Here is a 27,854-nt window from a genome sequence, read left to right as displayed (position 1 = left end):
TATTTTTACTTTTGTAAATAAAATCTCTCTTTCTCTTTCTCTTTCTCTTTCTCTCTCTCTCTCTCTCTCTCTCTCTCTCTCTCTCTCTCTCTCTCTCTCTCTCTCTCTCTCTCTCTCTCTCTCTCTCTCTCTCTCTCTCTCTCTCTCTCTCTCTCTCTCTCTCTCTCTCTCTCTCTCTCTCTCTCTCTCTCTCTCTTTCTCTTTCTCTTTCTCTTTCTCTTTCTCTTTCTCTTTCTCTTTCTCTTTCTCTCTTTCTCTTTCTCTTTCTCTTTCTCTTTCTCTTTCTCTTTCTCTTTCTCTTTCTCTTTCTCTTTCTCTTTCTCTTTCTCTTTCTCTTTCTCTTTTTCTCTTTTTCTCTTTTTCTCTTTTTCTCTTTCTCTTTCTCTTTCTCTCTCTTTCTCTCTCTCTTTCTCTTTCTCTCTCTCTTTCTCTTTCTCTTTCTCTTTCTCTCTTTCTCTTTCTCTTTCTCTTTCTCTCTTTCTCTCTTTCTCTCTTTCTCTCTTTCTCTTTCTCTCTTTCTCTCTTTCTCTCTTTCTCTCTTTCTCTTTCTCTCTTTCTCTCTTTCTCTTTCTCTTTCTCTTTCTCTTTCTCTTTCTCTTTCTCTCTTTCTCTTTCTCTTTCTCTTTCTCTTTCTCTTTCTCTCTTTCTCTCTTTCTCTCTTTCTCTCTTTCTCTTTCTCTTTCTCTTTCTCTTTCTCTTTCTCTTTCTCTTTCTCTTTCTCTCTTTCTCTCTTTCTCTCTCTCTCTTTTGATCCTCCTACTCTCGTGTACAGCCTTTTTGGCCGCTAGTTGCATCATTGGTTAGCGACGTGACGATGTCACTGATGCAGTGCCCCTATTACCAGTTCACGAGTGCTCATTTTGCCGAACTCGGAAGGATTACAGACTGAGTCAACTTCCTGGTGTTAATTCAGTGGAAAATGGGGCTCAAAATCAGGACCCTAGGATCCCAAGCCAACCACCCTAACCACTAAGCCAATGCCAGGCTATCCTCTCTTTTGATGAATTTAGTGGAAAGTGGGAAAACCCTCAAGTCTCTCATCACTGTGATTGTGATGATGCAGCATTTCATTGTGCTCTTTTATTTCTTCAGCCACTCTCATTATTGTCTAACAGATTTCCTATTCACTCACTTTTATTGGCCGAGTCAAACAGAAACATGAGGTGACATTTTCTCAGGGGCTCATTTTGCAGTGTGTCTCCAAAACGTTGTCTGTGCTTTTACACATCAATGTTCGGGGTTAATTACTGTTACTATACACCATTGTGAGACCATTATTAACTGGCACCCTCTGTCTGTTCTTTTTCATAAATATAAAGTGGTGACCATTGTACAATACCAGGCCTCATCACAGATAAATTGTTCAATGAAATATTTTATCCATGGCAACTCAAAAATGTTTCTCAATTGATAAGATGGAAGAAGTTAATTATAATTGGCGTACATGACGATAAGATCAATCTACACAATCAATGTGATAGTTAACAACTACAGTACTACCATGAAAGTTCATGGCAAAATGCCATGAAGTTCACTATTGGTCTCAGAGTCTTCAAATTGCCATAACTGCTGCCAGGTCTGATTCTCAAAATTTGTTTCAGATCTCAGTGCTTTGACTGTGATCACAATAATGTCTTTCAAAGGTTGTTTCATTACTTTTGCATTTATTTAATCGTTTCACTTTTTGGATTATTGGAGCAGCATTATAAACACTGTGATCTTGCATAAAGACCTGTTTAGTGATTTAAGGCTCAAAGAGAAACTTGCAACAGAAACCGAATGCAAGACAAGGATGTGAGGAGATATCAGTGTGCTTTCACTTTGTAATTCAACATGATTAAAGAGGGAATTGATATACTCTCATATGAGCCTCGACAATGTATACAGAAAAGATATATGTACATATACAATGGATAAATCAACACGGCGCATTCTACTGGGATCTCAGTTGAAAAGGCCACATACGATATGCTCATATGTGAACCCGAAACAGACCAACATCACTCTTCAATGAGCCCCTACCTTGCATTTCCATGAGCTTCGATCTTGTAAAGAAAAGGAAAAAAAATCCCACGACGTCCATTAAATTATTTCATATATTTGATTGAAACATCTTGTTCCCTCCGCCACCGAAGGAGGTTATGTTTTCACCCTCGTTTGTTAGTTTGCTTCTTGCAAAATCGAAGATTTTTCAAGTATATTGGCCAGTCGATTTTGGTATTCTGTCTGTCTGTCTGTTTGTCTGTCTGTTTATCGCCTACAGGTCACAGTTTTAAAAATGATCTTCACGAAACTTCACCACATGGTAGAGTTTGTCAAAGGGAAGAAGTGTATTGTTTTTGAGGTCAAAAGGTCAAAAAGTTAACATCGGCCAAAGGTCAAGAACTTTAGTGAGATTTCTAAAATCCTCAATTTTCATCCCATTGACTTGAAATTTGAAGAGGATTTGCATATTTGGTCATTGAATTCAACCACCAATTATTTTTGAGGTCAAATTTGTTTTTTGGATTTTGCAAGTATCGTGCTCTGCACAACGTCCTCTTTTCTTGTTAATTGCCGGAATCCTTCGGATTTCGGCAATTATGTTGGTCGGTTGTGTGTGTCATTCTGTCTGTCTTTCTGTCTGTTTGTTTGTGTGTTTGTTTACCCTGTAGCAGCCACAGCGTTTCAACGATCATGATCAAACTGGGTACAGACGTCGGCCATGGTCCAATTTTGACACTTGTCGTTTTTGGTGAATCTCGGTCAAAGGTCAAGGTCAAGGTCACCGAAAAACCGAAATTCTTATTTTCGCAATAACCTCCGCTAAAATGGTCGTATCGACTTCAAACCAAATCCAAAATGTGCATCTTCCAATTCTGCATCCAACCATATGTCTCATTGGGGTGTCACACCAACACCCTTCTTAGCGGTCTGGGGTCGAATGTCAGGGGGTCGGGTCAAAACTTTCAAATTGCGATAAAAACACCATTTCAAGTCCGATTGACTTCCAAGTTATGATCATGACCAAACAAAGTGCTATAACTCATTAAATAGTAGCACTATCGACTGATAAGAACCAAATTGATTTCCAGGTTTTTTGTTTTTTTTCAGAGATCATGGAGATATGACAAAGTTATTCCGGCAATTCCTTGCTCAACGAGCAATTTCATTTGTTTCTTTGTCTGTCTGTTTGTTTGTGTGTAGGATATCTCAAAAAGTCATGGATGGATCCAGATGAAATTTTGTGGACAGGTTGGGTGTGTGACAAGCATGAAGTGATTACATTTTTGTTGAAGATCCAGATCCTGATCCGGCTACTACAATTCTAAAGTGATTCTTCACCATTGAGAGATAAGGCCAAAAACGATATATAGCACGATATATCAAAAATGTATTGGGTCCGAGATATTCTCGTGGATCAGGCATTGCATGGCGGAGGTATGCCCTCTACAGAGTACCCTTCTAGTTTACTTTGTGGTTGTTACTGGGGAAAAAAGTCTGAATTTTTATACAACAAAATCCATACTACAAGGCTGATCCATAATTTAAGTCCCTAAGTATAGAAATACTACATTGTTCATGTAAGTAAAACACCAATGTTTTTTTTTTTTTTTTACTGAAAGGCCATGAATTTCAATTTTAATTTGTGAATCCTGAAATTTCAACATGAGCTCCTACATTCTTCACGCATTTTTTCAATTGCACTTCAACCCAACTCATTGGACTTTAGATCCTCCGCGATACAATTAATGGACAGAGATATTTGTGAATGCTTCGAAACGTTCTTCTTCCAAACCTTGAGCAATGGGACAACACAGATGAAAAAATTTCCATTCAAGTTGGTGCCCCTCCTCACTTCCTGATTGAAGTTAGTAATTGGTTGGATACCCACTATCCTCCACACACATTAATTGGGTGACAAGGACCGATAGAGTGGCCATCCAGGAGACCTGATTTAGCCCTGTGCGATTTTTCTTTGTTGGGATAGGCTAAAGTAAAAAGTGTATGCGAGCAAACCGGCTAATTTGGATGAATTAGAAAGCTATATCCACGATTGTTTTTGCCAATTTACCAAAGGAGTTTCTTTGGTGTTCAGTGGAAAATGTTGTTGAACGATTTTTAACATGTGCTGATAACGCAGGAGCTCATGTTGAAATTTGATATTCGCAAATTAAAACAGAAATTACTCACCTGTCAGGAGAAAAACTATTTTGGTGTTTTATATACATTAACAACGTGATATTTCGATGTATATACAGTGAAAAAAAATGGACTTGATTAAACATCACCTGATCCATAGAAATCTACACTTTTGCCTTAAATTTTATTTGCCTTAAATTAGCCTTGATGTAGGAAAAAATTTATGATGCAAACCTCTATTTCATGCATTTTAAAGTTTGTGAAGAATTTCAGTGAAAACTATCCATTAAAATTGTTTGCATCAATTTATATTTGTGCTCATTTTCATTTGTAAATTACCCTTTTCAAAATTATTGCTTTTATTTGGAGTTTGATGGAAAACGTTTCCTGAATGTCGTTTTTTTTCTTTTCTTCTTAAGTCAATGTTTCTTATGGGTTTCCGCTACTCATCAGGTGTGGAGTTCACGTTCCACACGTTCCACCTGGAGAGTCCACATGACTACTTGCTGCTGACGGAGAACACAAGCTTTACACAACCGCTTGCACATCTCACGGGTTCGAGCCTACCAGGCCCTGTCCGGGCAGGTCTCTTTGGCAGCTCCCGAGCTGAGCTACGGCTCATCTCGGACTTCTCCATGTCTTACGAGGGGTTCAACATCACATTCAAAGGTGCGTTCTACAAATTCATTCGACACCTTTGGACGTCTGGCATTCATAGAGCAAATGATTTCTAATAATGTATTCGATAAAGTAATTACCTCTGACACCAAAAGTTGAAGGCGGTAAGGTTTTCACCCCTGTTGAGTCGCCAAAATAGGTGACCCTTATTGTCAGTAATTCTGTCTGTTTGTTTGGATGTTTGTTTGTTTGTCATCAGCATAATTGGTAGTAAACGTGGGCGGATTTTGACCAAACTCGGGTGGTAGATATATCTTATGACCGAGTGCTTTGGAAATTGTGATGGTTGCTAGGGACGCTTTGGTTCCCTTCAACAACTGAAAAACCTTCAAAATCGGTACGGTCACGCGAAATCAATTCCGAAAGCCATTATCCCATGTAGGGTTATTAAATTTGGCACGAATGATCTACAGGTGATGCTCTATTAAATATTTTCCGTTGTTTGTGATATATGGAATACTTTACCCGCAGCGCCCCCTACAATTAGGGTATGCACGAAAATTAGCAAAAATTGAAGGCCCCCTAGCGACCAGGTGAGTGCATCGATACGAATGAAACTTTGCAGGTTCATGGTACTCAATGAGTACTACAACTTTGCCTCAGGACATATTGACCGATTTCGCTGAGGTCAGGGGTCAAAGGTCAATTAGTGCAAAAATCAATAATATGCGAGAGCAGGAGGTGCCTTCGCGCCAAATGCGACTTCTCCTCGGGTTATGGTCGGATGGTCATGAAAATTCACACTAATCGTCTGGAATACATTGTGCACAAACGGTCGAGCCGGATTTTCGATTCAGATCTTTGTTCACCCACAGCACCCCCTCGAACTTTGGGGATTTCCGATTTCAAACCGCATTTTCGGTACTTTTCATTCAAATGGATACCGAGTAGTTATCAGTAGATGGAACTTGATGAGATTTGGTATGCATAATCTTAAGGTGATTCCCTATCCGCTATATGACATCCATTTTGCTCTATATCTTATAGTTTCCATGCTCGGCGACCCATCGCCACCAACCGGTTTATCTGTTTGTTTGTCTATGTGCAGGATATCTCAAAAAGTTGTGGACGGATTCGGATGAAATTTTGTGTTCAGGTTCAGTGTGTGATGAGGACTTAATGATTGGATTTTGGTGAAGATCCGGATCTAGATCCGGCTGCTAATTTTTTTAAGTCATTCCTCACCATTGAGAGACAGGGCCAAAAACAATATAAAGAACAATATCTCATAGTTTGTGGACGAATTTGGATCAACCTTGGTAGACAGGTTTGGTGGTGTGACAAGGACGAACTGATTAGATTTTGGTGAAAATCCAGATCTGATAATTTTCTGCGTGATTCTTCACTGTTGAGAGATGGGGCAAAACCAATTATATAGCACGATATCTCAAAATTGTGGAGGGATTTTTAGAAAACTTGGTGGACAGGTTGGGTGTGTGACAAGGACAAATTAATTTGATTTTGGTGAAGATCCGAATCCGAATCCGGATCCGGATACGAGAATTATTAAATTTTCAAACTGATTCTTCACCATTGAGAGATGAGGCTAAAAACGATATATCGCAGGATATTTCAAAAAATTATAACCTCCGCCACCGAAGGTGGAAGGAGGTTTTGTTTTCACCCGTTTGTCTGTCTGCCTGTTTTTCTGTTTGTTTGTTTGCAGGATATCTCAAAAAGTTGTGGGTGGATCCGGTTGAAATTTGGTGGGCATGTTGGCTGTGACAAGGGCAAACTTATTAGATTTTGGTGAAGATCCGGATCTGGATCCAGCTACGAGAATTTTTTAAGTGATTATTCATCATTGAGAGATCGGGCCAAAAACAATATATAGCACAATATCTCAAAAAGTTTTTGACGGATTCGGACGAAACTTGGCAGACATGCTGGGTATTTGACAAGGAAGGATCTATTCAAGTTTGGTGAAGATCCGAAAATTTTTATGTGATTCTTCAACTTTGAGAGAGAGGACCAAAAGTAATATGTAGCATGATATTTAAAAAATGTATTGGGCCCGATATGTTCTCGTGGATCAGGGATTGCGTGGCAGCAGGATGCGTTCCACCCAGTGCCCTTCTAGTTGAAAAATGTGACGGGGAATGCCTAATTGCCGAGAAGAAGAATTTCAGAAAATGAGCCAATTTTGATGAAAACAAAGACCATTTTCAGTGTTCTTACATCGTCATTTCAGTCTTTATGTCACTTTTTGTATCCGAGAGTGGTCTTTTGGTGTTCTATATTGGCAAATTCGTTTTAGTGGGCCCACTAATTAAAATGCAGCTTATTGAAACAGATTTAAGGGGGTTTGTCAGCTTCATATCTTTTACTTTTATTGTAACTGTGACCTTACCTGTGCACTCATTCATAACACATTGTCCAAGAAACTTCTGCCACATCAAAGAGCATATATGGAGGTTCTGAAGGCCACTCACAGCTGATAGTTGAAGAAGATTTTGAAGGAAACTTCACTCCTTGGGATTTTGAGGCCACCTTTTGTAATGACACCATTGTACTTTCAGTTCAAACTGTATCTTATGTTCTATTCATTAAATGGTGTGTTTAAAAAAAAAAAACTTTCAAGGGTGGTCCACAGATAAAGTCTGCACGTTATTTATTTATTTCCCTTCTGTTATCACATTGCGTTTGTGTCATGGCTGTACACTTCTCGTGTTTTGAAAGCTTCACCAGATTTATTCATCTTCATTAAATTGCCACAAACATTCATCAAAACTTTTGTTCAATGTACCTTTGTAACTTTATGTTGCTCTTCGTGGCATTTTCTTTTTCATTCTGTATGATCACACATCCTTCACAGGATTCACCCAGGTTGGCAGGATAGCTGAGTTTGAGCACTCATATTTGAGCTCCATAGTCTCTGTTCGATTTGTGGTCCACCTTTAAATTGTTAATGTCATCATTCACAGGAAGGGTGCTGTATCAATCAGAGAGTGATGTCCGTCGCACAGGCCTTCAAGCAGGGGGCTCGTCTGCTCGCTTTCGTTGGTCGGTATTAACAATCCTATGGTGTCTCTCAACGAAAAGTAGGCGAGTTATCACCGCCATTCTGGCCAAAATACAAATTCCTTTTTGAACAAACAGGGGTACTGTATCATTGACACAACCGAGCTCCCAGAATTTATTCAATCATCAGCTCGGTGCTGCATATGAATGAATGAAATGAAAGTTTGCTGAAGTGTTGCAGGTTTGTTGTTTCTCATTCACTCGTACAAGTTTTTATTATCATATTTTACTTTGAAGTTATTTAATTTTATACTGATTATTCAACTAATGCATCCTGAATCAAAACACACACACACACACACACACACACACACACACACACACACACACACACGCACACACACACACACACACACACACACACACACACACACACACACACACACACACACACACACTGTATTTCTGTACCCAGGTTTTTGGATTATTCTGTCCCCAGGTTTTTGGATGATTTGAACGATAGGTTTCAGCAACTGAGCATTGATAAAAGGAATTTTAATTGCCATGGGAAGCAATATCAAAGTGATGTTCTGGGCATATTTCCTTTGTCAGAACAAAATGTTCTTCCATTTAATGGTATTAGAGCTGGCACATACATGTGAGGTTGTGTGAATTTGTATACTTTTCACAGTGAAGGAAAGAGGAGAAATCACTATTGTTTGAGAAAGAAAGCCAGTGGGGATTCAAGTTCATTGGAATGCAGATTGAGTCCTTGAGTGCTGCTGGCCTTGAGTCCAGTTGCAAATGAGATGCCGTGACTTAGCTGCAGATGCTTTTCCATTTGTCTGTCGGTGAGCTCATATGAGAAACAGAACCATTGACCAGAGAAGTCAAACGTTTTGAAAGAGTTGTGCTCTGTCGAGGTATATGAGCCTTGGGAGTAGAGTCCATTTGGTCACTTTCTTCAGTTCTATTTTGATTCATTATGAGGTACAATCATCACCATTTTAAATGCAGCCTTTAACTGCCAGTTGCATCATTGCTGGGAGTGCAGGTGTACCGCTGATGCAGTGCCCTCCGTTTCCAGTAAGCTGATTTTGTTCATTTTGCCGACCTTGGAAGGATGACAGGCTGAGTCAATCCAACTGGTGTTACTTTACGGCACGACGGGGGCTTCAACTCAACACCCTAAGATCTTAAGCCAGCCACCTTCACCGTTAAGCCAACACTTTGAGGTCTAAAGAAATGTAAGACAATCAGGAGATATACTCGATCAGCCGTCTCTAGGTTTTATTGTGGACAGTGACCTGTCCACGTGAAAACTGTTGTCTTGCTTGAAAATATGCATGAAGTCTTGCGAACTTCACAGAAGGATCAAAATATATTGCAAGAGCTATTCCTGCAAATAAATATAGTGCTATGTTGGACTTGTCTTGCCGCATGTGATGCCATTGCAAACAAATCTCTCAGATTGGTGTTTAGTTAAAATTAGGAGGAAACGATGTGACAAAAGGGTTATCAAGAATATGTTTGTGGAGCAAACCTCCAAACCTCTTCCATGTTTCGAGGAGAAAGGGATAGTTTGAAGATAGTTGATCACAACTGTGCTTGAATGAGCTAGAAATCTTGTCAGACTCGCCTGTGCCTTCTGGAATGTTTTCACTGATTCAAAGGGAGATGTTTGAAAAGGGTCAGAGGTTTCATAGATAGGTGAGTTAGAAGAAATTTGAAGAAACAGGGTGTGGGTAAGTGTTGGGTTGTATGGTTTTGTTTTCATAAAATGAATTGTAAATACCATCGAAGAGAACAAGCGTCATTGTTTTGTGTGATACATGCACACAGTGTGTGGCACAATAATATTCTGCCTGCAGTGTGCCCCACTATACAACTTTATTGATGAGTACAGGGCTCATTGTACAATGGCACTCTTTCTTTAGAGTATGATTTGGAGGCCTGTGAAGATCCTGGCAGCCCGTTGTTTGGACGTCGCGAGGGATCCAGTATGGTGGTGGGTGCAGCACTTGCGTTCTCCTGCTTTCCTGGTTACCGCTTGGAGGGTGCTCAGCAGCTGCTGTGCCTGGGGGGGGCTCGTCGTCTTTGGAGCAACCCCCTGCCCAGGTGTGTGGGTAGGTCATCACACTCTTTTTGCCACTGTGTTCATGTTTGTGACTGCGTAGCAACCAGACACACCAAGCAGTTTGAGTATTTTTGCAGCACCTTTTCATGTTCATTATGTGATCTGTTGAGATAAATTCCATAAACATTCATCATGTCAATTAGTACATGCTTTAAGATATGCAGTGATTAACTTTATCCTGCAGGAAGGTATTTATTGGTGGATTTTTGGGGTTTCATATTGATCCCCTCAATAAGTAAATGAGGTCTCCTAATTTTCTAAAATAATTTGTATTTACTCGACCAGTCAAAAGTTTTAGAACACCCACATTTTTCAGTTTTTACTGAAATTTAAGCAGTTCAAGTCCAGTGAACAACCTGAAATGGTACAAAGCTAAGCGGTAAACTTCCAGAGGTTAAAAAATACTTTAGGTCACCAAAAACTGAAAAATAATGTAAATTTCATAATTGTTAAAAAAGGCCCTTTTCAGGGAACAAGCAAATGGTGAGCAACTGCAGCTGTTCTGCAGCAATGGAAGTAAATTAAGCCTTGAAAGTTGGTGCAAACAATTCCTACAGGTGTCCCAACTTTTGTTGATTAGTTACAAACCCTCCGTCTGTATAAAAGCAGTGTTGGAACAGACTGGATTGCTACACCCACTGAAGCATTATTTTGACAATATTGCACTGCAGGAAGTAGTATATTGCTTTCATAATGGCAAGAAAAAGACAATTAACAAAGGAAAACAGACAGACCATTATCTATCGATATATTACTAAAACTCTCACCTTCTATGTATATAAATGTACGTATGTATGTTCCCGAAATACAGCGAAAAGGGTACACGACAGCGCAAAAATTTTCGGGCCACCTAACTCACCATTCGCCTGCAGTATCAAGTTTCGTTCAAATCTGGCAACAAAAAAAAATTATTAAAAAATCAATTCCCCATTCAATCAAGTACTCTTCAGGAGTATTTGTTTAATGCAAACAACCTCAGCAGTATAATTCGCTGGAGCTATCTTTTTTTGGTCTTGAAATGATTTTTTTCATCAACCGCTGTCACAACGGGAACCCAACGGGTTCACGGGTCGTCTTGTAACCCTTAAAAGTGTAGGTCTTTCCTTGAGAGAAATTGCAAAGGAAGCCAAGGTGTCAGTGAGTACAGTTTCCTACAACATCAAAAGGCACTTGGAAACTGGAGGAATCTCTGACAGGAAGAGGCCTGGCAGACACAAAGCCACAACACAATCAGAAGACAAGTTTCTGAGAGTCAACAGCTTGCGTGATGAGCGGCTCACATGACCGCAGCTTCAAGCACAGCTTAACACGGGTCGGAGTGAGGAAGTCTCAGTTTCAACTGTGAAGAGAAGACTTCGAGCTGCAGGTTTGACAGGTGGAGTGGCAGTAAGAAATTGCTAAGATGGCAAAATAAGAACAAGAGGCTTGCCTGGACCATGAAGTACCGCCAATGGACTAATGAAAACTGGAAGAAGGTCTTATGTACCAATGAATCGAAATTTGAAATCTTCAGTTCATGACGCAGGGTTTTTGTACACCGTCGAGTAGGCGAAAGGATGGTTCCTCAGTGTGTGACACCAACTGTCAAACATGAAGGAGGAAGCGTGATGATTTTTTTATATATATATATATATATATATATATATATATATATATATATATATATATATATATATATATATATATATATATATATATATATATATATATATATATATATATATATATATATACATGTACTGATGCAAATATGAACTGATTAGATTTTGGCATGAAGAGGTCAGAGGTCATGTCAGGTAAAAATGTGATACTTCAGAACAGCTGAAGAGATTTAAGTCAAACTTGGTACAAGCATGTATAATGATGTAATATTGTGGGTGGAGGCATATCGGTCGACGTCCTGATGTCAAATTATGTCTTGTTTTCTACTAATTTCTAATGGAATCTTTTCTATTGGAAGTTCTGATTCCCATATCAACGATGGAAGCTCAAGTGAACTTTAACCCTCATTCCTGTACCACCAGCCAAGTGTGGACAAATTAACAAGGCAGCAGAGGGCATGCTACTCTCTCCGAACTTCCCCTCCAACTACGACAACAACCATGAGTGCATCTTCAGTGTGGAGACTGTGTTGGGAAGCGGTGTGCGCCTTGAGGCTCGCACTTTTCTTCTGGGTGCTGGGGATACCTTCAAGGTCAGGTTTCTCAGAACACACCACACCAAAAAAGGGGGAAAATATCAATAAAACAGTTAATTGCTGGATAATTCACCCACACAGCAGATGTGGTTATTGCAATTGTGTGTGGGAGGGCGTTCATGCATGTGTCGAGGGCATCACTTTTTTTGAACTATATGAGTTTTTGTCATCAAATTTTCAACAAACCCTCAGTTTGAGAATATGGAGAAGAATAACTAATAATTGGGTCAAAATGTCAAACGGCAAAGCAACAGTAAGTAGAAATAGGCCTTCTTAACCCGTCCATTGACATTACGTCAGTAAGAGACGGCCTGGGTTTTTTTAATCGCTTCCTTGTTTCTTTATTTATTTACCATTGAGCTTAAATGTGTCTGGCCAGGCTATAACTTTTTACCATTTGAGCTTTTGTCATCATATTTTTAGCAAACTTTTATTTTAAGAATATGGAGAAGACTTATGAATAAATTTTACAAATTTTGTTTTTGCTGTTGTTTTCGTCAACTTTGGTTTGAGTACAAAGCAGGCACAGACAGGCTTTGCATTTTGAGATGCTTTCTCGTGAGCAGCTTTGGATGGCTGTGAATATTGTAATCTTTGAAAATGCACTGTAATTCAAATAGCCTGAAACATTTTAATTTTTTTTAATTTTTGTGAATCTTCACTCCATATTTTTTGTAATAAAAACATGACATGACATGAATAAGCCACAAATGAAGTCAGTCAATTTCTCAAAACATTCTATGGAGACAAACATGTTCTCCCTTGTGGAGTCTGTATTATCTCTCAGACAGAGCTCGTCCATTGCTGCATCTACAACTTTCTGCACTTCTTTGAGGGCCAAAATTATTCCCTTTCTAAATATCTGCTGAAATGAGTCTCTTGCCTCGTGGTACAAAAAAACAAATCGAAAAAAACAAGTATGTTGTGAAATGATAACATATGATGCATCACTTGTTAATTTTTCAATCAGCTAATTTTAATGCTTTCGGGCATTTTTAACCATCACTATTGAACAAATAAAATTGAATGAATCACAGACATTTATGTGAAATGTGAATGTGATGGCAAATGGGATGTACAATGTCGGAATCATGTAAGAGAATAAACTCATCAATTTTGTCACCTGTGAATCTATTGTTGTTGTTTTTTTTCCAGGTGTATGATGGCAGAAACAACTCCGCTCCGTTACTGGGCAGTTATGTTAAAGCAGATTTACAAGGCACCACAATCAACAGCACCTCCAACCACCTGTGGCTCGAGTTTTACTCCGATTATGAGGGCACGGAGCAGGGATTTGAGATCCGTTACTTCAGTGAGTGTCCTGCGCTTAAACACATCCTTCTTGTTAGATACAAAATTGAATCCTGCTGAGTTCACAGTTGGAGTTTGAGTACAGCACTTGCTTTAACACAGGAAATCACCAGGCCTTGTTGCTCTCCAGAAATCTAATATATATATATATATATATATATATATATATATATATATATATATATATATATATATATATATATATATATATATATATATATACAGCTCTTTCTAACCACTGACTGACTGACTGATATTAAAGATTGGTGCCTTCTGGGTGTTGTAGATAGCTGAAATTTTGCGTGCTGATGGACATTGCAGCCAGTACACCAGAAAAAAAAAATCACAGAATCATCGGACAACATCCATAAATGAAAATATAAATGAACTAGAAATACACCCGGTAGAGCGCATACCTCCACCACGTAATGCCTAATCCACAAGAACATATCGGGCCCAATACATTTTTGAAACAGATCTGGATTCAGATCTTCACCAAAATCGAATCATATCTTCCTTGTCACACACCCAACTTGTCCACCAACCTTCGTCCAAATCCGTCCACAACTTTTTGAGATAACATGCTTTATAATTGGTTTTGCCCCATCTCTCAACAGTGAGGAATCACACAGAAAATTATCAGAAATGGATCTTCAACAAAATCGAATAATTTCTTCCTTGTCACACACCCGACGTGTCCACCAAGTTTCGTCCGAATCCGTCCACAACTTTTTGAGCTATCATTGCGACATACAAGTTTTTGGTCCTATCTCTCAATGGTGAAGAATCACTTAAAAATAAATCCAGAAGTTGGATACGAATCCGGATCTTCACCACAATCTAATCAGTTTGTCCTTGTCACACACCCAGCCTGCCCATCAAATTTAATCTGGATCCGTCCACAACTTTTTTGAGATATCCTGCAATCAGAGAGAGAGAGAGAGAGAGAGAGAGAGAGAGAGAGAGAGAGAGAGAGAGAGAGAGAGAGAGAGAGAGAGAGAGAGAGAGAGAGAGAGAGAGAGATGAAAACATAACCTCCTTCACCTTCAGTGGTGGAGGTAATGGGAAATGAGAAATGAAAAAAAATTGCAGGTGAGCGACCTGAGACAATGGGGATGCATGGTAATTTTGTGTGCCAATGGACATCGAAGCCGATGCACCAGAAAAATATCACAATCGGCGGACCACATCCGTAAATGAAAATATAAATGAACTAGAACGGGCACTCATAGAGCGCATACCTTCGCCGCTCAGTACTCTTTTTGTTCTTGGTATGAGTGTGGGGAACTGGTTTCATATGAATGGTCTTATGACACAAACCACATATCTATCATGTCATGACCCTTCACCCCGACTTTCGGGGGCTACGGACTAAACAACAATCAACTCACGTCGTTTTGGCGAGTCTTCACTCGCAAGCTCGGTGAATACAACGTTTCAACAAGAGAAGGTAATCTCGTTTGATGCTGGTTTCATGCAAATCGAATAAGAATTGACTGAGTTATGCCGAAAACCGCATATTTTTCAAGGGCGTAACCCCCCCCCCCGACATTTTACCCCAACCGGTGACATGTGTTATGACGTCATTGTGTCACAAGATTGGGCATTAAATTCTGAACATTTTGGTGCTGGGTTCATGTAAAGCGGACAAGAATTGACCGCGTTATGACAAAAACCGCATATTTTTCAAGGTCATGACCCCCCTGACCTTTGACCCCTAACCGGTAACAATAGTATGGGCATCATTGTGTCATATTGCATATCACAAGATGAGGCATTGAATTCTGAACATTTTGGCGTTAGTTGCATGCAAATTGAATAAAAATTGACCGTGTTATCGTAAAAAGACGATTTTGACCTTTTCGTGACCTTGACCTTTGACCCGAACGATCCCAAAATCTAATCGAATGCTTCCTGGCTAATAACCAATCATCCCACCAAATTTCATGCAATTCGGTTTAACACTTTTTGAGTTCTACGAATCAAAAGATTACAAATAAATAAATAAATAAATACACGCCGACCAAAACATAACCTTTCGCAGAATGCGAAGGTAATGAATGAAAAATCAAATACAGGTGAGAGACCCAAGACCATGGGGAAGCACGGTTCATATGCTTACACAATGCATAAGCACACCACACTGGTATATTGTAAACATACTGTATATCAAACAGAATAGTGTAAAAATAAACATCAGGAGTATGTATTGCATTGAATTGAATTGAATAGCAATAGCAAAAAAAAAATTTGGTTGTCACATCTTGGTTCCATTAAATAAGGGTTAAAGTGAAGAGATTACTCGGATTAGTTTCGTTGTTATTTACAAAGGAGTTATTTGATTCTGTGAATTAACACTTCACTGGGTGAAGAAAGTTATCACTTTTTGTTCATTTTCACACATTTACTCTTTCCTCCTGACTCCATAATTACCTCCATCACTGAAGGTGGAAGGAAGCTATGTTTTCACCCCTGTCTGTCTGTCTGTCTGTCTCTCTGTTTATTTTGTGTGCAGGATATCTCAAAAATTTGTTGTCGGATCCGGATGAAATTTTGTGGGCATTTTGGGCATGCGACAAGGATGAACTGATTAGATTTTGGTGAAGATCCAGATCCGGATCCGATTCCGATAATTTTTAAAGCGATTCTTCACCATTGAGAGATGGGGCCAAATACGATATATAGCACAATATCTCAAAAAGTTGTGCACGGATTCGGACTAAACTTGGTGGACATGTTGAGTGTTTAACTAGGAAGAATTGATTCAAATTTTGGTGAAGATCTGAATCCGGATCTGGATCTGATAATTTTTTAAGTGATTCTTCACCATTGAGAGACAGGGCTAAACTAATATATCGCATGACATCTTCAAAAGTTGTGGACGGATTCAGATGAAACTTGGGGGACAGGTTGGGCATGTGACCACCACAAATTGATTCAATTTTGGTGAAGATCCGAATCTGGATCTGGATACAAGAGTTGTTTAATTCTAAGAGTGATTCTTCACCATTGAGACATAGAGCCTAAAATTATATAGTACTGTATGGCATGATATTTTAAAAATTACCCCCGGTTGGGGGTGACGGTCATCTCTGAAGCTCTGTAGATGTGGATCTCTGATCGGCTTAGAATGGCTTCGATGTCGTCTTGTCTTTTAGTTCAACGTACAGACGAAAGCCCGGGAGTAAAAAGGATAGAAAACCTCAGAAATCAAACGACATTTCTGAGTAATCCGGAGATAGATTTTGAAAATGGTCGATTTGGAACATTTATGATCAATGTGTCTTCAAAAGGATAGAAACCGGACCTCAGAAATCATACCACGTTTCTGAGTCATAAATGGTGGATGATATTTTGACAATGGATGATTTCACAAGTTTACAGCATCGGTGACCTTGACATTGACCTTCAATCAGGTCCAAAGTCATACCGCCGTGCATCACTCATCGACCCCTACCTACGTACCAAGTTTCATCAAGATCGGGCAAATTTTTTTGGACCGTATCACATCGACGATTTTTTCCAACTTTGAAGACACGTGACTCGATAACCAGGACGAATTTTAAAAAACCGGCCCAACCAAATTTAGATATTGTTCCATATTAATATCAGGATCCAAAGGAATTTCGAAGATCGGACCACAAACAGTGGAGGAGATAGATTTTGAAAATGGACGATTTCGCAACTTTGGAGTGGCCTTGACGTTGACCTTGACCTTCAATCGGGTCAAAGGTCATACCGTCGTGCGTCCCTCATCGACATCTACCCACATACCAAATATAAAGAAAATCGGAAGAAAAAAATGGGGACGTACGTACGTACGGATGGACGGACATCGAGACTGGTTTTATTAGGTCATCCATCTCGTTAGAGATGACCGAAACATATATTGGGCCCGATATGTTCTCGTGAATCAGGCATTGCGTGGCGGAGGTATGAGCTCCACCGAGTGCACTTCTAGTTTTTAAAGTGATTCTTCACCATTGAGAGAAAAGGCTAAAAATTATATGTAGCATGATACCGTATCTCAAAAATTCATTGGACCCGACATGTTCTACTTGATCAGGCATTGTCTAGCAGAAGTATCCGCTCTACCGAGTGCCCTTCTCATTTAAATTTGTAATTGCATCCTGATTAAGTATGTGCCAGTTATTGAAGTACTACATTAAGTATATAACTTGTGTAATTGGTAATGATTTTGACTATGAAGCTGACTTTGGTGTTAGGCTTATCTGTAGTGTGTACCTTGCAATCCACTTTCCTGTTATTTTATTTGAGGGAATGAATCTGGTAATTATCAACATTCAGATAACTTCCTACTGAAAGGATGGTGCAGAGGTAGTGTAGTTGTTTTTAAAGTATCTAATTTCGGTTTGATTCTCACCCTCAATCTAAACTGCCACCATGGTGCTTTGCAGGCTGTTGCATCTAAAGGGGTGGTGGTTCCACATTAGCAACAACAGTCAATGCGACAATATTCCATCATTTTTCAGAATAACGTTTTTGTTAAGAATTTTTTATTTCACTTTCATTGTGATGTAAACATGATTGTACCTATATTGTTGTTTTGTGTTTTAATTCTTCCAATCCATCTGGGTTCTTCTTGTTACTCTTTTGGCTCATGGGAGAGCTCGAAGAGAAGGGATGCGAGTAGGGATGATGGGTCGTAGAGAATGCAGGGGGTGGTTGATATGGATAAAGAAGCAAACTCTCAGGAAGGAACGATTGGAAATTTGTGGAGGGATTTAACGGGGATAGAAAAGAACACGGTTTTGGATGGGGGATGATCTAAGATGGTTTTGAACTGTTGTCTTGAAGACCTGGAGGGAAGAATGAGATGGAAGAGAATGTGGAGGTTGGTTCCACATGTAGGGGAAAATGGGAACAAATGAGTGGAGGTGAGCAGTGATTCTGGATTTTGGGAATTCCACCAGAACAGGGTTGCTGGTGGATCATGTGTACCCAGAAGATACCTGAGGGGGGCAAAGTATGGGAAAAGAGCACAGGGTGCAAGACCAGAAAGGAGGTGGTAGAAGACAGGGATGGCAAAGTGACCGGCCCTTCGACTCGGCTTCATCGCGGGAGATTCTAATGATCTTGAAGCCTTTGGATTTCCATGGCGTCAAGCTGAGCAAGATGCGAGACAGGGACACCAGCCCAGAGAAGAAGACCAGTGTTCCATCAAGCTGCGGATGAAGGCCTTGTAGGTGGAAACTCCCCGAGCTTTTCCATCAAGCTGCGGATGAAGGCCTTGTAGGTGGAAACTCCCCCGAGCTTGTTTGACTCCCTTTCCGATCATAATCTTTTCTTTTTTTTTCAGCCTTAACTTTCACGGCTGCCCTAGATTTCACAGTTAGCTTTTTGAGGAGTGTTTCTCTTCCTTTTTATCGTTTCTCATGCATTTTTGTTTATATTGGGTCATTGTGCCAAAAAAAACTGATTTGATGCCTTTTGCCGACAAACTGAAAGATCTATATGGTACAAAAATTTGCAAGACAGAGACATAAAACAACTTTATTGGTGATGTTCAGATTTAAATTATTACAGTCGGCGTTATGAGCTAAAGTCTGATGGTCGTTAGTTTATTCTGATACCGCACTTTTATGATTCAGGAAAAGACAAAAGGGGGAAATACCCAATTTTAATTTTATAATAAGTCAGCTTCCAGGATGGATTTTGAAAAGCTGGTCTGGTTGTTACAGCACAGCACATTTATTATTGGCCAATCCAAGCACTATATACACGTAGTCTGGGCGATATAGGGGTTGACCTTCCAAAAAATATACCAAAGCTGATTTTTGGCTCACTGATGCCATATCATATGTAGATTGATATATTAGGAGCCTCACGCTGAGGCCGTTGGGGAATTTTTTTTTTTATATTTGATTTGTTTCTGGGGGTGAGGGGGGTGGATAGGGCAATTTATATAAAAATGCCATGAAGTGTGAGAAAGGCGAGAGACATTCAACCTCACTGAAAAATATTTTATTACTAAATCTTACATTTATAGGCCCCAACAGTATGAAACAAAACATAAATAGTGCCTTAAGAATTCATAACCTAAAAATATGCTGCTAACATGAATATTTCTCAATACAGTGGGGACTCAATGTAACATGGTTCGAAATAAGACGGTATTCGGTTAAAGGCAGTTTATATATGGCTCCCGGTTTTATTTATATCAATTAAAAAAAAAAAAACACATTTTCCCGCCCCCGGTTTATATTCGGTTTCATTTATATTTATAAATTCAATTTCCACAATGTAAGGACACACACCATCAGCATTACATGGAGTCCTCACTGTATAAAAGGAAAAGTTTGAAACTGTTTGAAATTCCATTAAAGATCAACGATCAAACCAAACCAGTAACTGCAGTTTGTGGAAGTCCACAAAGTTTTGAGTACATCATCTTCCGAGATGACGTCCGTTTGGTCTGCAGAAACGTGGTTGCAAGAGACGCCCTGGCAATAACCGCATGCAGGGACACATGCAAGTCAATTTTTCTTGCACCTGCACACCATTGTACCACATGCGTCCCTTGATGTTGATTTGCAGCCGCAACACTCAATGTTTAGAATAAACTCTCAACATCAACATTAGTCTTGATTGGAATGAGGATATTGTTGTCGAATCTCCCTGTGGCCCATTGACATACCTGGAGATGCACCCTGAGTGAATGGAAGTACACTGCATGCCCAGTCGGGGCCAGGGCTTCCGGCCTCGCTTTTTCTTGCCCAGTTCCATCAAATGCCAATCGGCATGTTGTAAACGTATCATCCGCTTTTCCATTGTAGATACTTTGCATAATGGTGTTGCCTGCAGTGCCAATCTGCTCGTGAGTGGCTTCTAAGTTTCCAAAGCAAGAAACAGCTTCCTGAACAATATCAGACTTCAGAGTCTGCAGGATCTTCAGCTTCCCTTTGCCGTAGGTAGCAGACATTGTACCACAGCCTCCCCAGGCATGAGCTAACGGGATAAGCTCTGAAGAAATCTGCATTGTGGCCACGAGGGTTTGAATCTTCCACTACATCGGCACTGGTTTGATTATTGATGCTTTACAGGCCGTTTCTCGAGCACGCTTTTTCATCAATGTTGTATCGAACACATTTCCCAAAGTTGCTTTCACATGTTGCATCAACATAATGCAATGCATACGTCGGTGTCATCACTCACCACAACTCCAAATTTTCCAGTTTTGGCAAAACTGATTGCAGTTTTGACAATGAGAGCATCAGTATCACCCTCACTTCCAGAGTTTGATATATGACGCTCAGTCAGTCTCTGACGTAGTAGCTTGATAAATTCACTCTTATTGGAGCAATTAAGCAGAAACTCTCCTTTCTTTACTGACACGCGCGTGCTTCCATCTGTCGCGATTTTAACATCAGCGGCTACCCTACCAGTATTCTGATGTTGCTGTTCGTTTGTTTTTGTCGACCTATCGAAGCTGAAACCATCAAAGACCACGTGCATTTTGTAGTTGCCATGCCTTCACAATGTGTTTGATGAGCTGATCAGCCAGATCATTGTATGCACATTAAGCAACCCAAGAAGATTTGTGGAGGGCAGCACCACCATCCACAAAACAACAGTTAGCGTTTGGCTTTTCAACACGAAGTGATTGCTTGAGTATACTGTTGCGTAATTCAGATGTTTGTGTTTTTCTCATGGACCCATTTTTTGAAAAGGGCTGTGGGCTCAGGTGTGAACTCATTGTTGAAGTTGCTGATTTGGACTTTTCGGTCTTTGCGTTCCAATAGGAGAGTTGCATGGGTGAACAGTACAAGTGTGGCAATATGCACCACCTTTTTGTCCACTTTCACTCCTTCCTGTAACCACTTAAGTGTGCGCACCTGGTCTTTTCTACTAATTGAGGCCTCTTCAAAGCACACCCCATCTGGCTTCTGATGTATCATAGCTCCAACTGCTTTGGCATCATCACAGTTGATCCCGTCATTCTCGCTTGCGGTTAAACCAGTTGAGAGACTTCTCAGGGTCAGGACATCAGGGTCAAATTGGTCATGGTTTCTGAACCACACAGCCAACATTTCCATAACCAACCAATCTCGTTTTCTCAGACTTGCGCTTTGATCCACTTTCTGTGGATTCACTCGTTCTGTGTTCACTCGTTCTGTGTTCCATTTTTGTGAGTGTACTCATCACATTGTGGATTGCAGCACGTCAGTGCATGCTGTTGATCCAGGTAGTGCGCACTGACTGTTACTCCTCACCCCCGTGTTAGACCGCCTCGACTCTTCAAGGACTGCATCAAGACCTGGTCGATGATAAGGTCGGTCCACAAGCCCACCTAATATATGTTACTCCGGCATACAGCATGTTATTTATGCTCATGGAAACTTTCATACACCCAGGGATAGTCTGTCTCCAACGGATAGGCATCTCCCGCAATGAGGCTGAGTTAATGGGGTCTCTCACTCTCTCACCGCATGCTGGTTGGTGGTCTTTCTGTCTTCTACCGTCTCCTCTCCAGCCTTGCCCCCCCTGCTCTCTCTGCGATTTGTCCCCACCACATTTCCGCAGGGCGCTCAAGGTCCGCCAACAACCCCCTTCTGGTAAAACTACCAAAATCACGAATCACTGCTCACCTTCACTCTTTCATTCCTCTTTTTTTTCCCACCTTTGGAATAAACTCCCTCACTCTCTTCAATCGCATTCTTCCCTCCAGGCCTTCTTAACAGCTGTTCACCACCACCTATTATCATCCCCCATCCAAATCCTCGATCGTTTCTACCCCCGATAATCCACCCAATCCCACCTCCTTCAAATTCGCTGCTTTCCTTCCTGAAAGTCCCTGTAATGTCCATCTTGTATTCCCCATGTTCCCCGCCCCATCCCTCTCCCTTCCACAGATCTCCTCTTGTCTCTGTTCCATTCTGTTTTGTCCTTCCCACTCCCGCACCTCTTGTCTCATGCCCCCCTTGCTGTGCGTTGTGTGTTAGCTCTCACACGAGCCTCGACAAGGTATACAAAAAATTAAAAATATAAAACTCTAGCATCTGCTGCAAGTACATCCTTGCAGACTTGGCATAGTGCACATGCCCAGCTACTGCAAGTAGATTGTTCATCTTGCCAACGGTTTGCAGATGCAGACTCCAATTTGCGGTCCTCTCTGCATGAATGAATTATTTGATGATGCTGACATCCCAAAGTCATTGTATCCACAACATGGCTGTATGGCATGATGGCCTCATAGAGCACAACCACGGCACATGTCGTGCATGTCACCGATTGCTTCCTTATTATAACCACTTATAGGCTACTCGGTGCTTTAAAAGGAAGTATATCTTCAAAATTACCTAATTTGTGTATTTTCCAATTTTCCTGTATTTTACAGCGATACCCCCTCTACTTAAATCAACATCAAAGAATTTCCCCAACAGGCTCAGCGTGAGGCTCCGAGTATGTTAAACTACATTAAAATTATGCTTCGAAAGGTGCCAAATACAGCTTTGGTATATTTTTTGGAAGGTTAGGCCTATTTTTGGACTATCTCACCCAGACTAATGAGGCCGATAACATAACTGAGGGCAAGTGGCCATTCACCATTTTGGAGAATCACAGATGTTTCAGAGTAAGACAACAAACATGCTCGAGTGATGTAATACACTTTCTTAGAGGTGGAGATGCAAAGACTAATACTGCTTAATTCAGATAACAGAAGGTTCAGTCAAGTGACGCAAAAGTGTTTCACAAAATGTAAATAATGGATAAGGTCGGTCATTACATTGAATTTTCACTCAGCATTATGGTTGTAGATGAATGGTTTGTAGTGTGTACTAGGTGCGGTGGGACGCAAGAAGCACGATGCACGGTGGGACGCAAGATGGTGGCCCGCGTGCTTCTTGCGTCCCACCATCTACTCCGCTTTATTGCGCGGCCAGAAGCGAGGCATGATATACGAAAACCCAATCACGTGAAACAGCACACTCCTCCCCCCGTAAAATGACCCGTCACATAACGAACGGATAATCACAACATGACCATCAGAAACCCATCAACACTCATAATCCTCCAAGTACCGCGGCCGCACCCTGACCCGCCTCGGACGGGCAGCGCCACCAGACAGTCCAGGCTCATACGCCTCATGGCTCGGTCGAGGTGACACCCTAGCCGGACTCGCACTTTCCGCAACACCAGCTACCCCCGACTGCCCAGCCTGCTCGACGTCCTCGGGTAGGACGGCACAGGCGAAGACCCCCTCGACACTGGCCCAGCCAGTCCCGGCGATACAACGTCAGATGCCGGCGAGACTACCGGTGGGGGCCCCGCAACGTTCGGCTCGGGGAGGTGTGGGTGGGGTGACGCTGAACAGCGATCATGCATCTGGTCCACGTGCCGCTTCCACACATCCCCACCACCAGTCCGCACCATGCAATTCGCCGGCCCCAGCACCCCAGAGACCACCGCCGGCACCCACTTGGAACTGTGGAAATAATCGCGTACCATTACCCGCTGCCCCACCTCGAAGCTGCGCAGCCGCGTCGGACGCGACATTGCCCCACTCCCCGACCCTCCAGGTCGCAGCAACTCTAGCCTGGACCGCAAAGCCCGTCCATAGAGATGAATGGCAGGCGAGTCACCCGTGACAGGATGAACTGCGTTCCTGTAATGGAGCAAAAAAACATCGACCACCGCCTGCACAGGTGCAACACCCCCCCCTGCGCAAAGCCGCTTCAACATCTTGACAAACGACTCAGCTTGGCCATTCGTCTCAGGATGATAAGGTGCGGACCTTAGATGTCGAATACCATTCTGGCGCATAAACTCATCAAATACACCCGCGATGAACTGCGGACCATTATCAGAGACCAGGATTTCCAGCAACCCTTTATTAGCAAAGATCGTCCGTAGCTTCTCTACCGTAATGCTTGCTGAAGTATGCTGCATTACTACAACCTCCGGCCATTTAGAGAATGCATCAATCACAATCAAAAACATCTTGCCATTGACCGGTCCCGCAAAATCTACATGGACCCTCTGCCAAGCTCGGTCTGGCACAGGCCAGAGACTCGAAGCTCGACGCGGGTTATCAGCATCTGTCTGGCACGTGGTGCAACGCTTAACCAATTGCTCAATGTCTTTGTCCAACCCCGGCCACCACAACAGGCTACGAGCAAGACTCTTGGTCTTCACGATGCCCAGGTGACTGACATGCAGTTCTTCCAAACACCGCTGCCTGAACCTCAGTGGAATCACGGTCCTCATCCCCCACATTATGCACCGTTGGACCAACGACAGCTCCGCTGCGCATGACGTGAAAGGTCGAAATGCCGGTGTCGAAGGCAGATGGCTCCAATTCCCCGTAGAAATCGCCTGGACGACACGGGCAAGCACCGGATCACGAGCCGACTCCACCGCGACCTGCCTGGCCGTGACCGGCCCGCTTTGGACCTGGTCCAGCGCAAACACATCGACCCGGTCGCCCAGCTCAGACGCAGCTGGACCCTCCGCACACGGCAAGCGTGAGAGCCCGTCGCAGTTAGCATGCTTCTCGGTGCTTCGGAACTGAATATCATAATCGTAAGCACCCAGAAACAGACACCACCGCTGTATTCGCGCCGCTGCTACCACCGGCACCCCGCGTTCGGGCCTCAGGATGAATTGAAGCGGTTTGTGATCCGTCTGTAAAATGAAATGCCGTCCCAGCAGATATTGATGAAACCTCCGCACACCCCAGACGATGCTGAGAGCCTCCCGTTCGATCTGGGCATATCCGCGCTCTGCTGTGGACAGGATCCGGGATGCAAAACAAACAGGCCACTCGGAACCATCGTCCATCCTGTGGGAGAGCACTGCCCCGATGCCATATGCAGAGCTGTCGCATGCCAATAGGAGCGGACGCGCAGGCTCGTAGTGCACGAGGACCGTATCCTTTGCGAGCAGCCGCTTGACGCGGTCGAACGACGCCTGGTGTGCAGGGTACAAACCAGGAATTGACCGGTATTCAGCAGAGGGACCAGTAGTTTGCTATTGTTATAGTTGTTTTCAAAATCAACAACATTTGTATGTCTTGCCAGTTACTGTTAGTGGTTTTCACAAAACTTGTATTAAAAAGTAATTCACCAAATATTGCCCATATTTTTGTTGGTGAATGCCCATATGGTGTCCAAGGTCTCCGAGAAATTATTGATATGTCCGCTAAAAAAGCGTTGAATCAAGTTCCTTTGGGTATATCTGACTCTGTACATGTACCCTAACTGGAGGGTACTGCGAGAGCCAGTTTGGTTGATCCAACAACTTCTGGCTATTTTCATACTTAGGTGATCCAGTAATGCAGTCTGTGTTCAAACTGCATCCCAATGCCCTGCCGAATTAAACTTTTACTGACAAATGAATGATCATTTCATGTAATTGCTAACAAATATCCAGATGTTGTTTGACCGACCAAACTGGTTCTCGCGATACCCCCCAGCAATTTCCTGGCAAGGTTTTCCCGACGTCTTGACTTTAGCACTCGTCCACAAATTAAAATACACTGTTTCTCAATATGTACTCAACCACTTAAAAATATATCTAATTAATCTTCCTCGTCACTGTCACTATCATCCATGTCTTGCCATTGGTCTACATCCTCTGTCTCATCACGCATATTGGCACAGTTTTGTAGTCTGCACGCTGGTGTGCAGCTGAAACCATTCACTACACAGGGGCAGTCATCATTGCAACTTCTTGGGCACTTGCACGACATTAGCTCCAGAACAGCCTCTGGGGCTGGGGCTATTGTAAGCCAATATATTTCCAAGTTTCCCTTTACCGTTATCCAACCATGCCCTTCTGTGGGTCTGGGTATCTCAGGAAAGTTCTGGAGACTACGCCTCCAAATGGCAGACTGGTAGTTCGCACATTGCGTGTGTTGTTTTAATGCATCCTTGCACGGGGAAATCTGTCCCGATGAAATAACCCCTTTCTTTGAACAGAACAAATCATAACGGAGGATGCAGACCTCCTTGACATTCGTGTTTGAGCAATACATGCTACAGGTGAATGCCTGTATCGTTTCAAACATTTCATCTCTGACGACCCACTCCTGACCAAGTTTCATGAACGCTTCTCTGAAATGCTGGTTTTTGCGGATCAAATTGATTGCTTTTACCTTACCCTGGCCAGCGAATGAACTAGTTGAATCACAGCCAGTCCACGCATGGACTCCTATCAACGATGTACACACATCCTTGCCTAGTATTGTGCCCAACCTTGAGATGTCAATAAGTCTGATTTGTTTTTTTTTTCCCCACGTCTTAACAGGATTCTCCTGGTCCCGAATTCCGAATGTAGGCCAAGGGGGATCACAAATACATCAGTATCCTCTGAAATCACTATAACCTTTGGATACGTAATGGCAGCATGTTTGCAATGAACCAGCATTCTCGTGTCGGCTTCTTCATGGGTTGATGCAAGCGCCGCAATCTCTGTCACATTATCCTTCGTAATCTGGAAAAACTTTTCACCAGAGGTGACCATCATTGTTGTGTTACCAAGTTTGTCTCTGTTCTGTTCTTCCTTCCAGTTGTCAGCTAGAAACATTCTAAGCGTGTTCTTGCTTTCCTTACTCGCCAACATCCTTTTCCAGTTCTTTATTCTGTATCCTGGCTTTATCTGATTAAATACAATGCCATGTTGAGAACCACGATGAAACCATTCTGCGTCTTTAATCGACAGGTCTTTGTAGATGTCAAACACAACATCGACTCGTCCACTTCCCTGGCAATCATTCAGGACTTTCTTCAGAATTATCACTGATAGTTCTTCAAATGTCAGATTCTCGCCGTGAATCTTTTGGACTATCCCCATGGCATCAACTATTGTTGCCCGAGGACCTGAGGACAATTCAACATTTGCAATTTATTTTTCAATACGTTTGCCCAAAGTTGCTTTCCCTGTTTTCTTTAGGGTGCCGTCACCATTGGCCAATGCCCATGGTTTGGGACCGAGAGGATAGCAGAGAACTTCTTTCATATCTATCTTCCTGTTCTGAGTGATCAAGATCATACGTCTTGTCAGTGCATCACATCATACCGATCATGCACAGCCATGTAGGCCCAGTCACCTGTATGTATGGTACAATGTGTCAGCATTGCTCCACCCAAACCTTGAATGTTAGTGGAAGTGGTGTGTAGAATCTTTATTGCAGAGTAGAGTAGGGTAGGCAAAAGTGCATCATGGGCAGGGGCGTAGCCCTGGGCGGGAGGGGGGGGGTCAGCACATACTCTGACCAGGCTATGGCCCTGGTGGACAACATGTAGTTACATTTTTGGCATCTGGACAGCGCTTACAATGGGTTAAAGCACCAATGAGTCCAGGATTGTTTCCAAATGTCATGACCTTGCCTGCCATTTGCTCACAAGCAGCTACTTTCACTTTAAGATTCATTTTCCTGTAGATTTTTTGAAATTGTAGATTTTTGTTGTTGCTGTTGTTATTGTT

The 27,854-nt window shown here is 41.9% G+C and overlaps 1 protein-coding gene and 1 long non-coding RNA gene across 39 annotated transcripts in view; one reads left to right on the top strand and one right to left on the bottom strand.

Annotated features, from left to right (window-relative positions):
• Window positions 1-27,854, top strand: part of LOC147020161 (CUB and sushi domain-containing protein 3-like) — a 1,491,173-nt gene that overhangs the window by 990,314 nt on the left and 473,005 nt on the right. For all 38 annotated transcript variants that reach the window (XR_015061662.1, XM_085895237.1, XM_085895221.1 and 35 more), the window contains 4 exons: window positions 4,576-4,791; window positions 9,699-9,887; window positions 11,923-12,092; window positions 13,251-13,407. Coding sequence is in view for 37 of the 38 variants with exons in the window: in XM_085895237.1 (XP_085751363.1) it covers window positions 4,576-4,791; window positions 9,699-9,887; window positions 11,923-12,092; window positions 13,251-13,407 (732 nt within the window). In the remaining variant the exon portion in view is untranslated. The remainder of the gene's footprint in view (window positions 1-4,575; window positions 4,792-9,698; window positions 9,888-11,922; window positions 12,093-13,250; window positions 13,408-27,854) is intronic.
• LOC147020163 (uncharacterized) overlaps window positions 9,803-27,854 on the bottom strand; it is a 26,506-nt gene continuing 8,454 nt past the window's right edge. The window contains exon 3 of the long non-coding RNA XR_015061668.1: window positions 9,803-9,930. This is a non-coding gene — a long non-coding RNA (uncharacterized LOC147020163). The remainder of the gene's footprint in view (window positions 9,931-27,854) is intronic.

Source organism: Eptatretus burgeri, chromosome 9 (assembly GCF_056783735.1).
Source record: "Eptatretus burgeri isolate ZD-2024b chromosome 9, Ebu_testis_v1, whole genome shotgun sequence".
NCBI classification, from domain to species: domain Eukaryota; kingdom Metazoa; phylum Chordata; class Myxini; order Myxiniformes; family Myxinidae; genus Eptatretus; species Eptatretus burgeri.
This window is presented reverse-complemented; position numbering and strand designations above follow the sequence as displayed.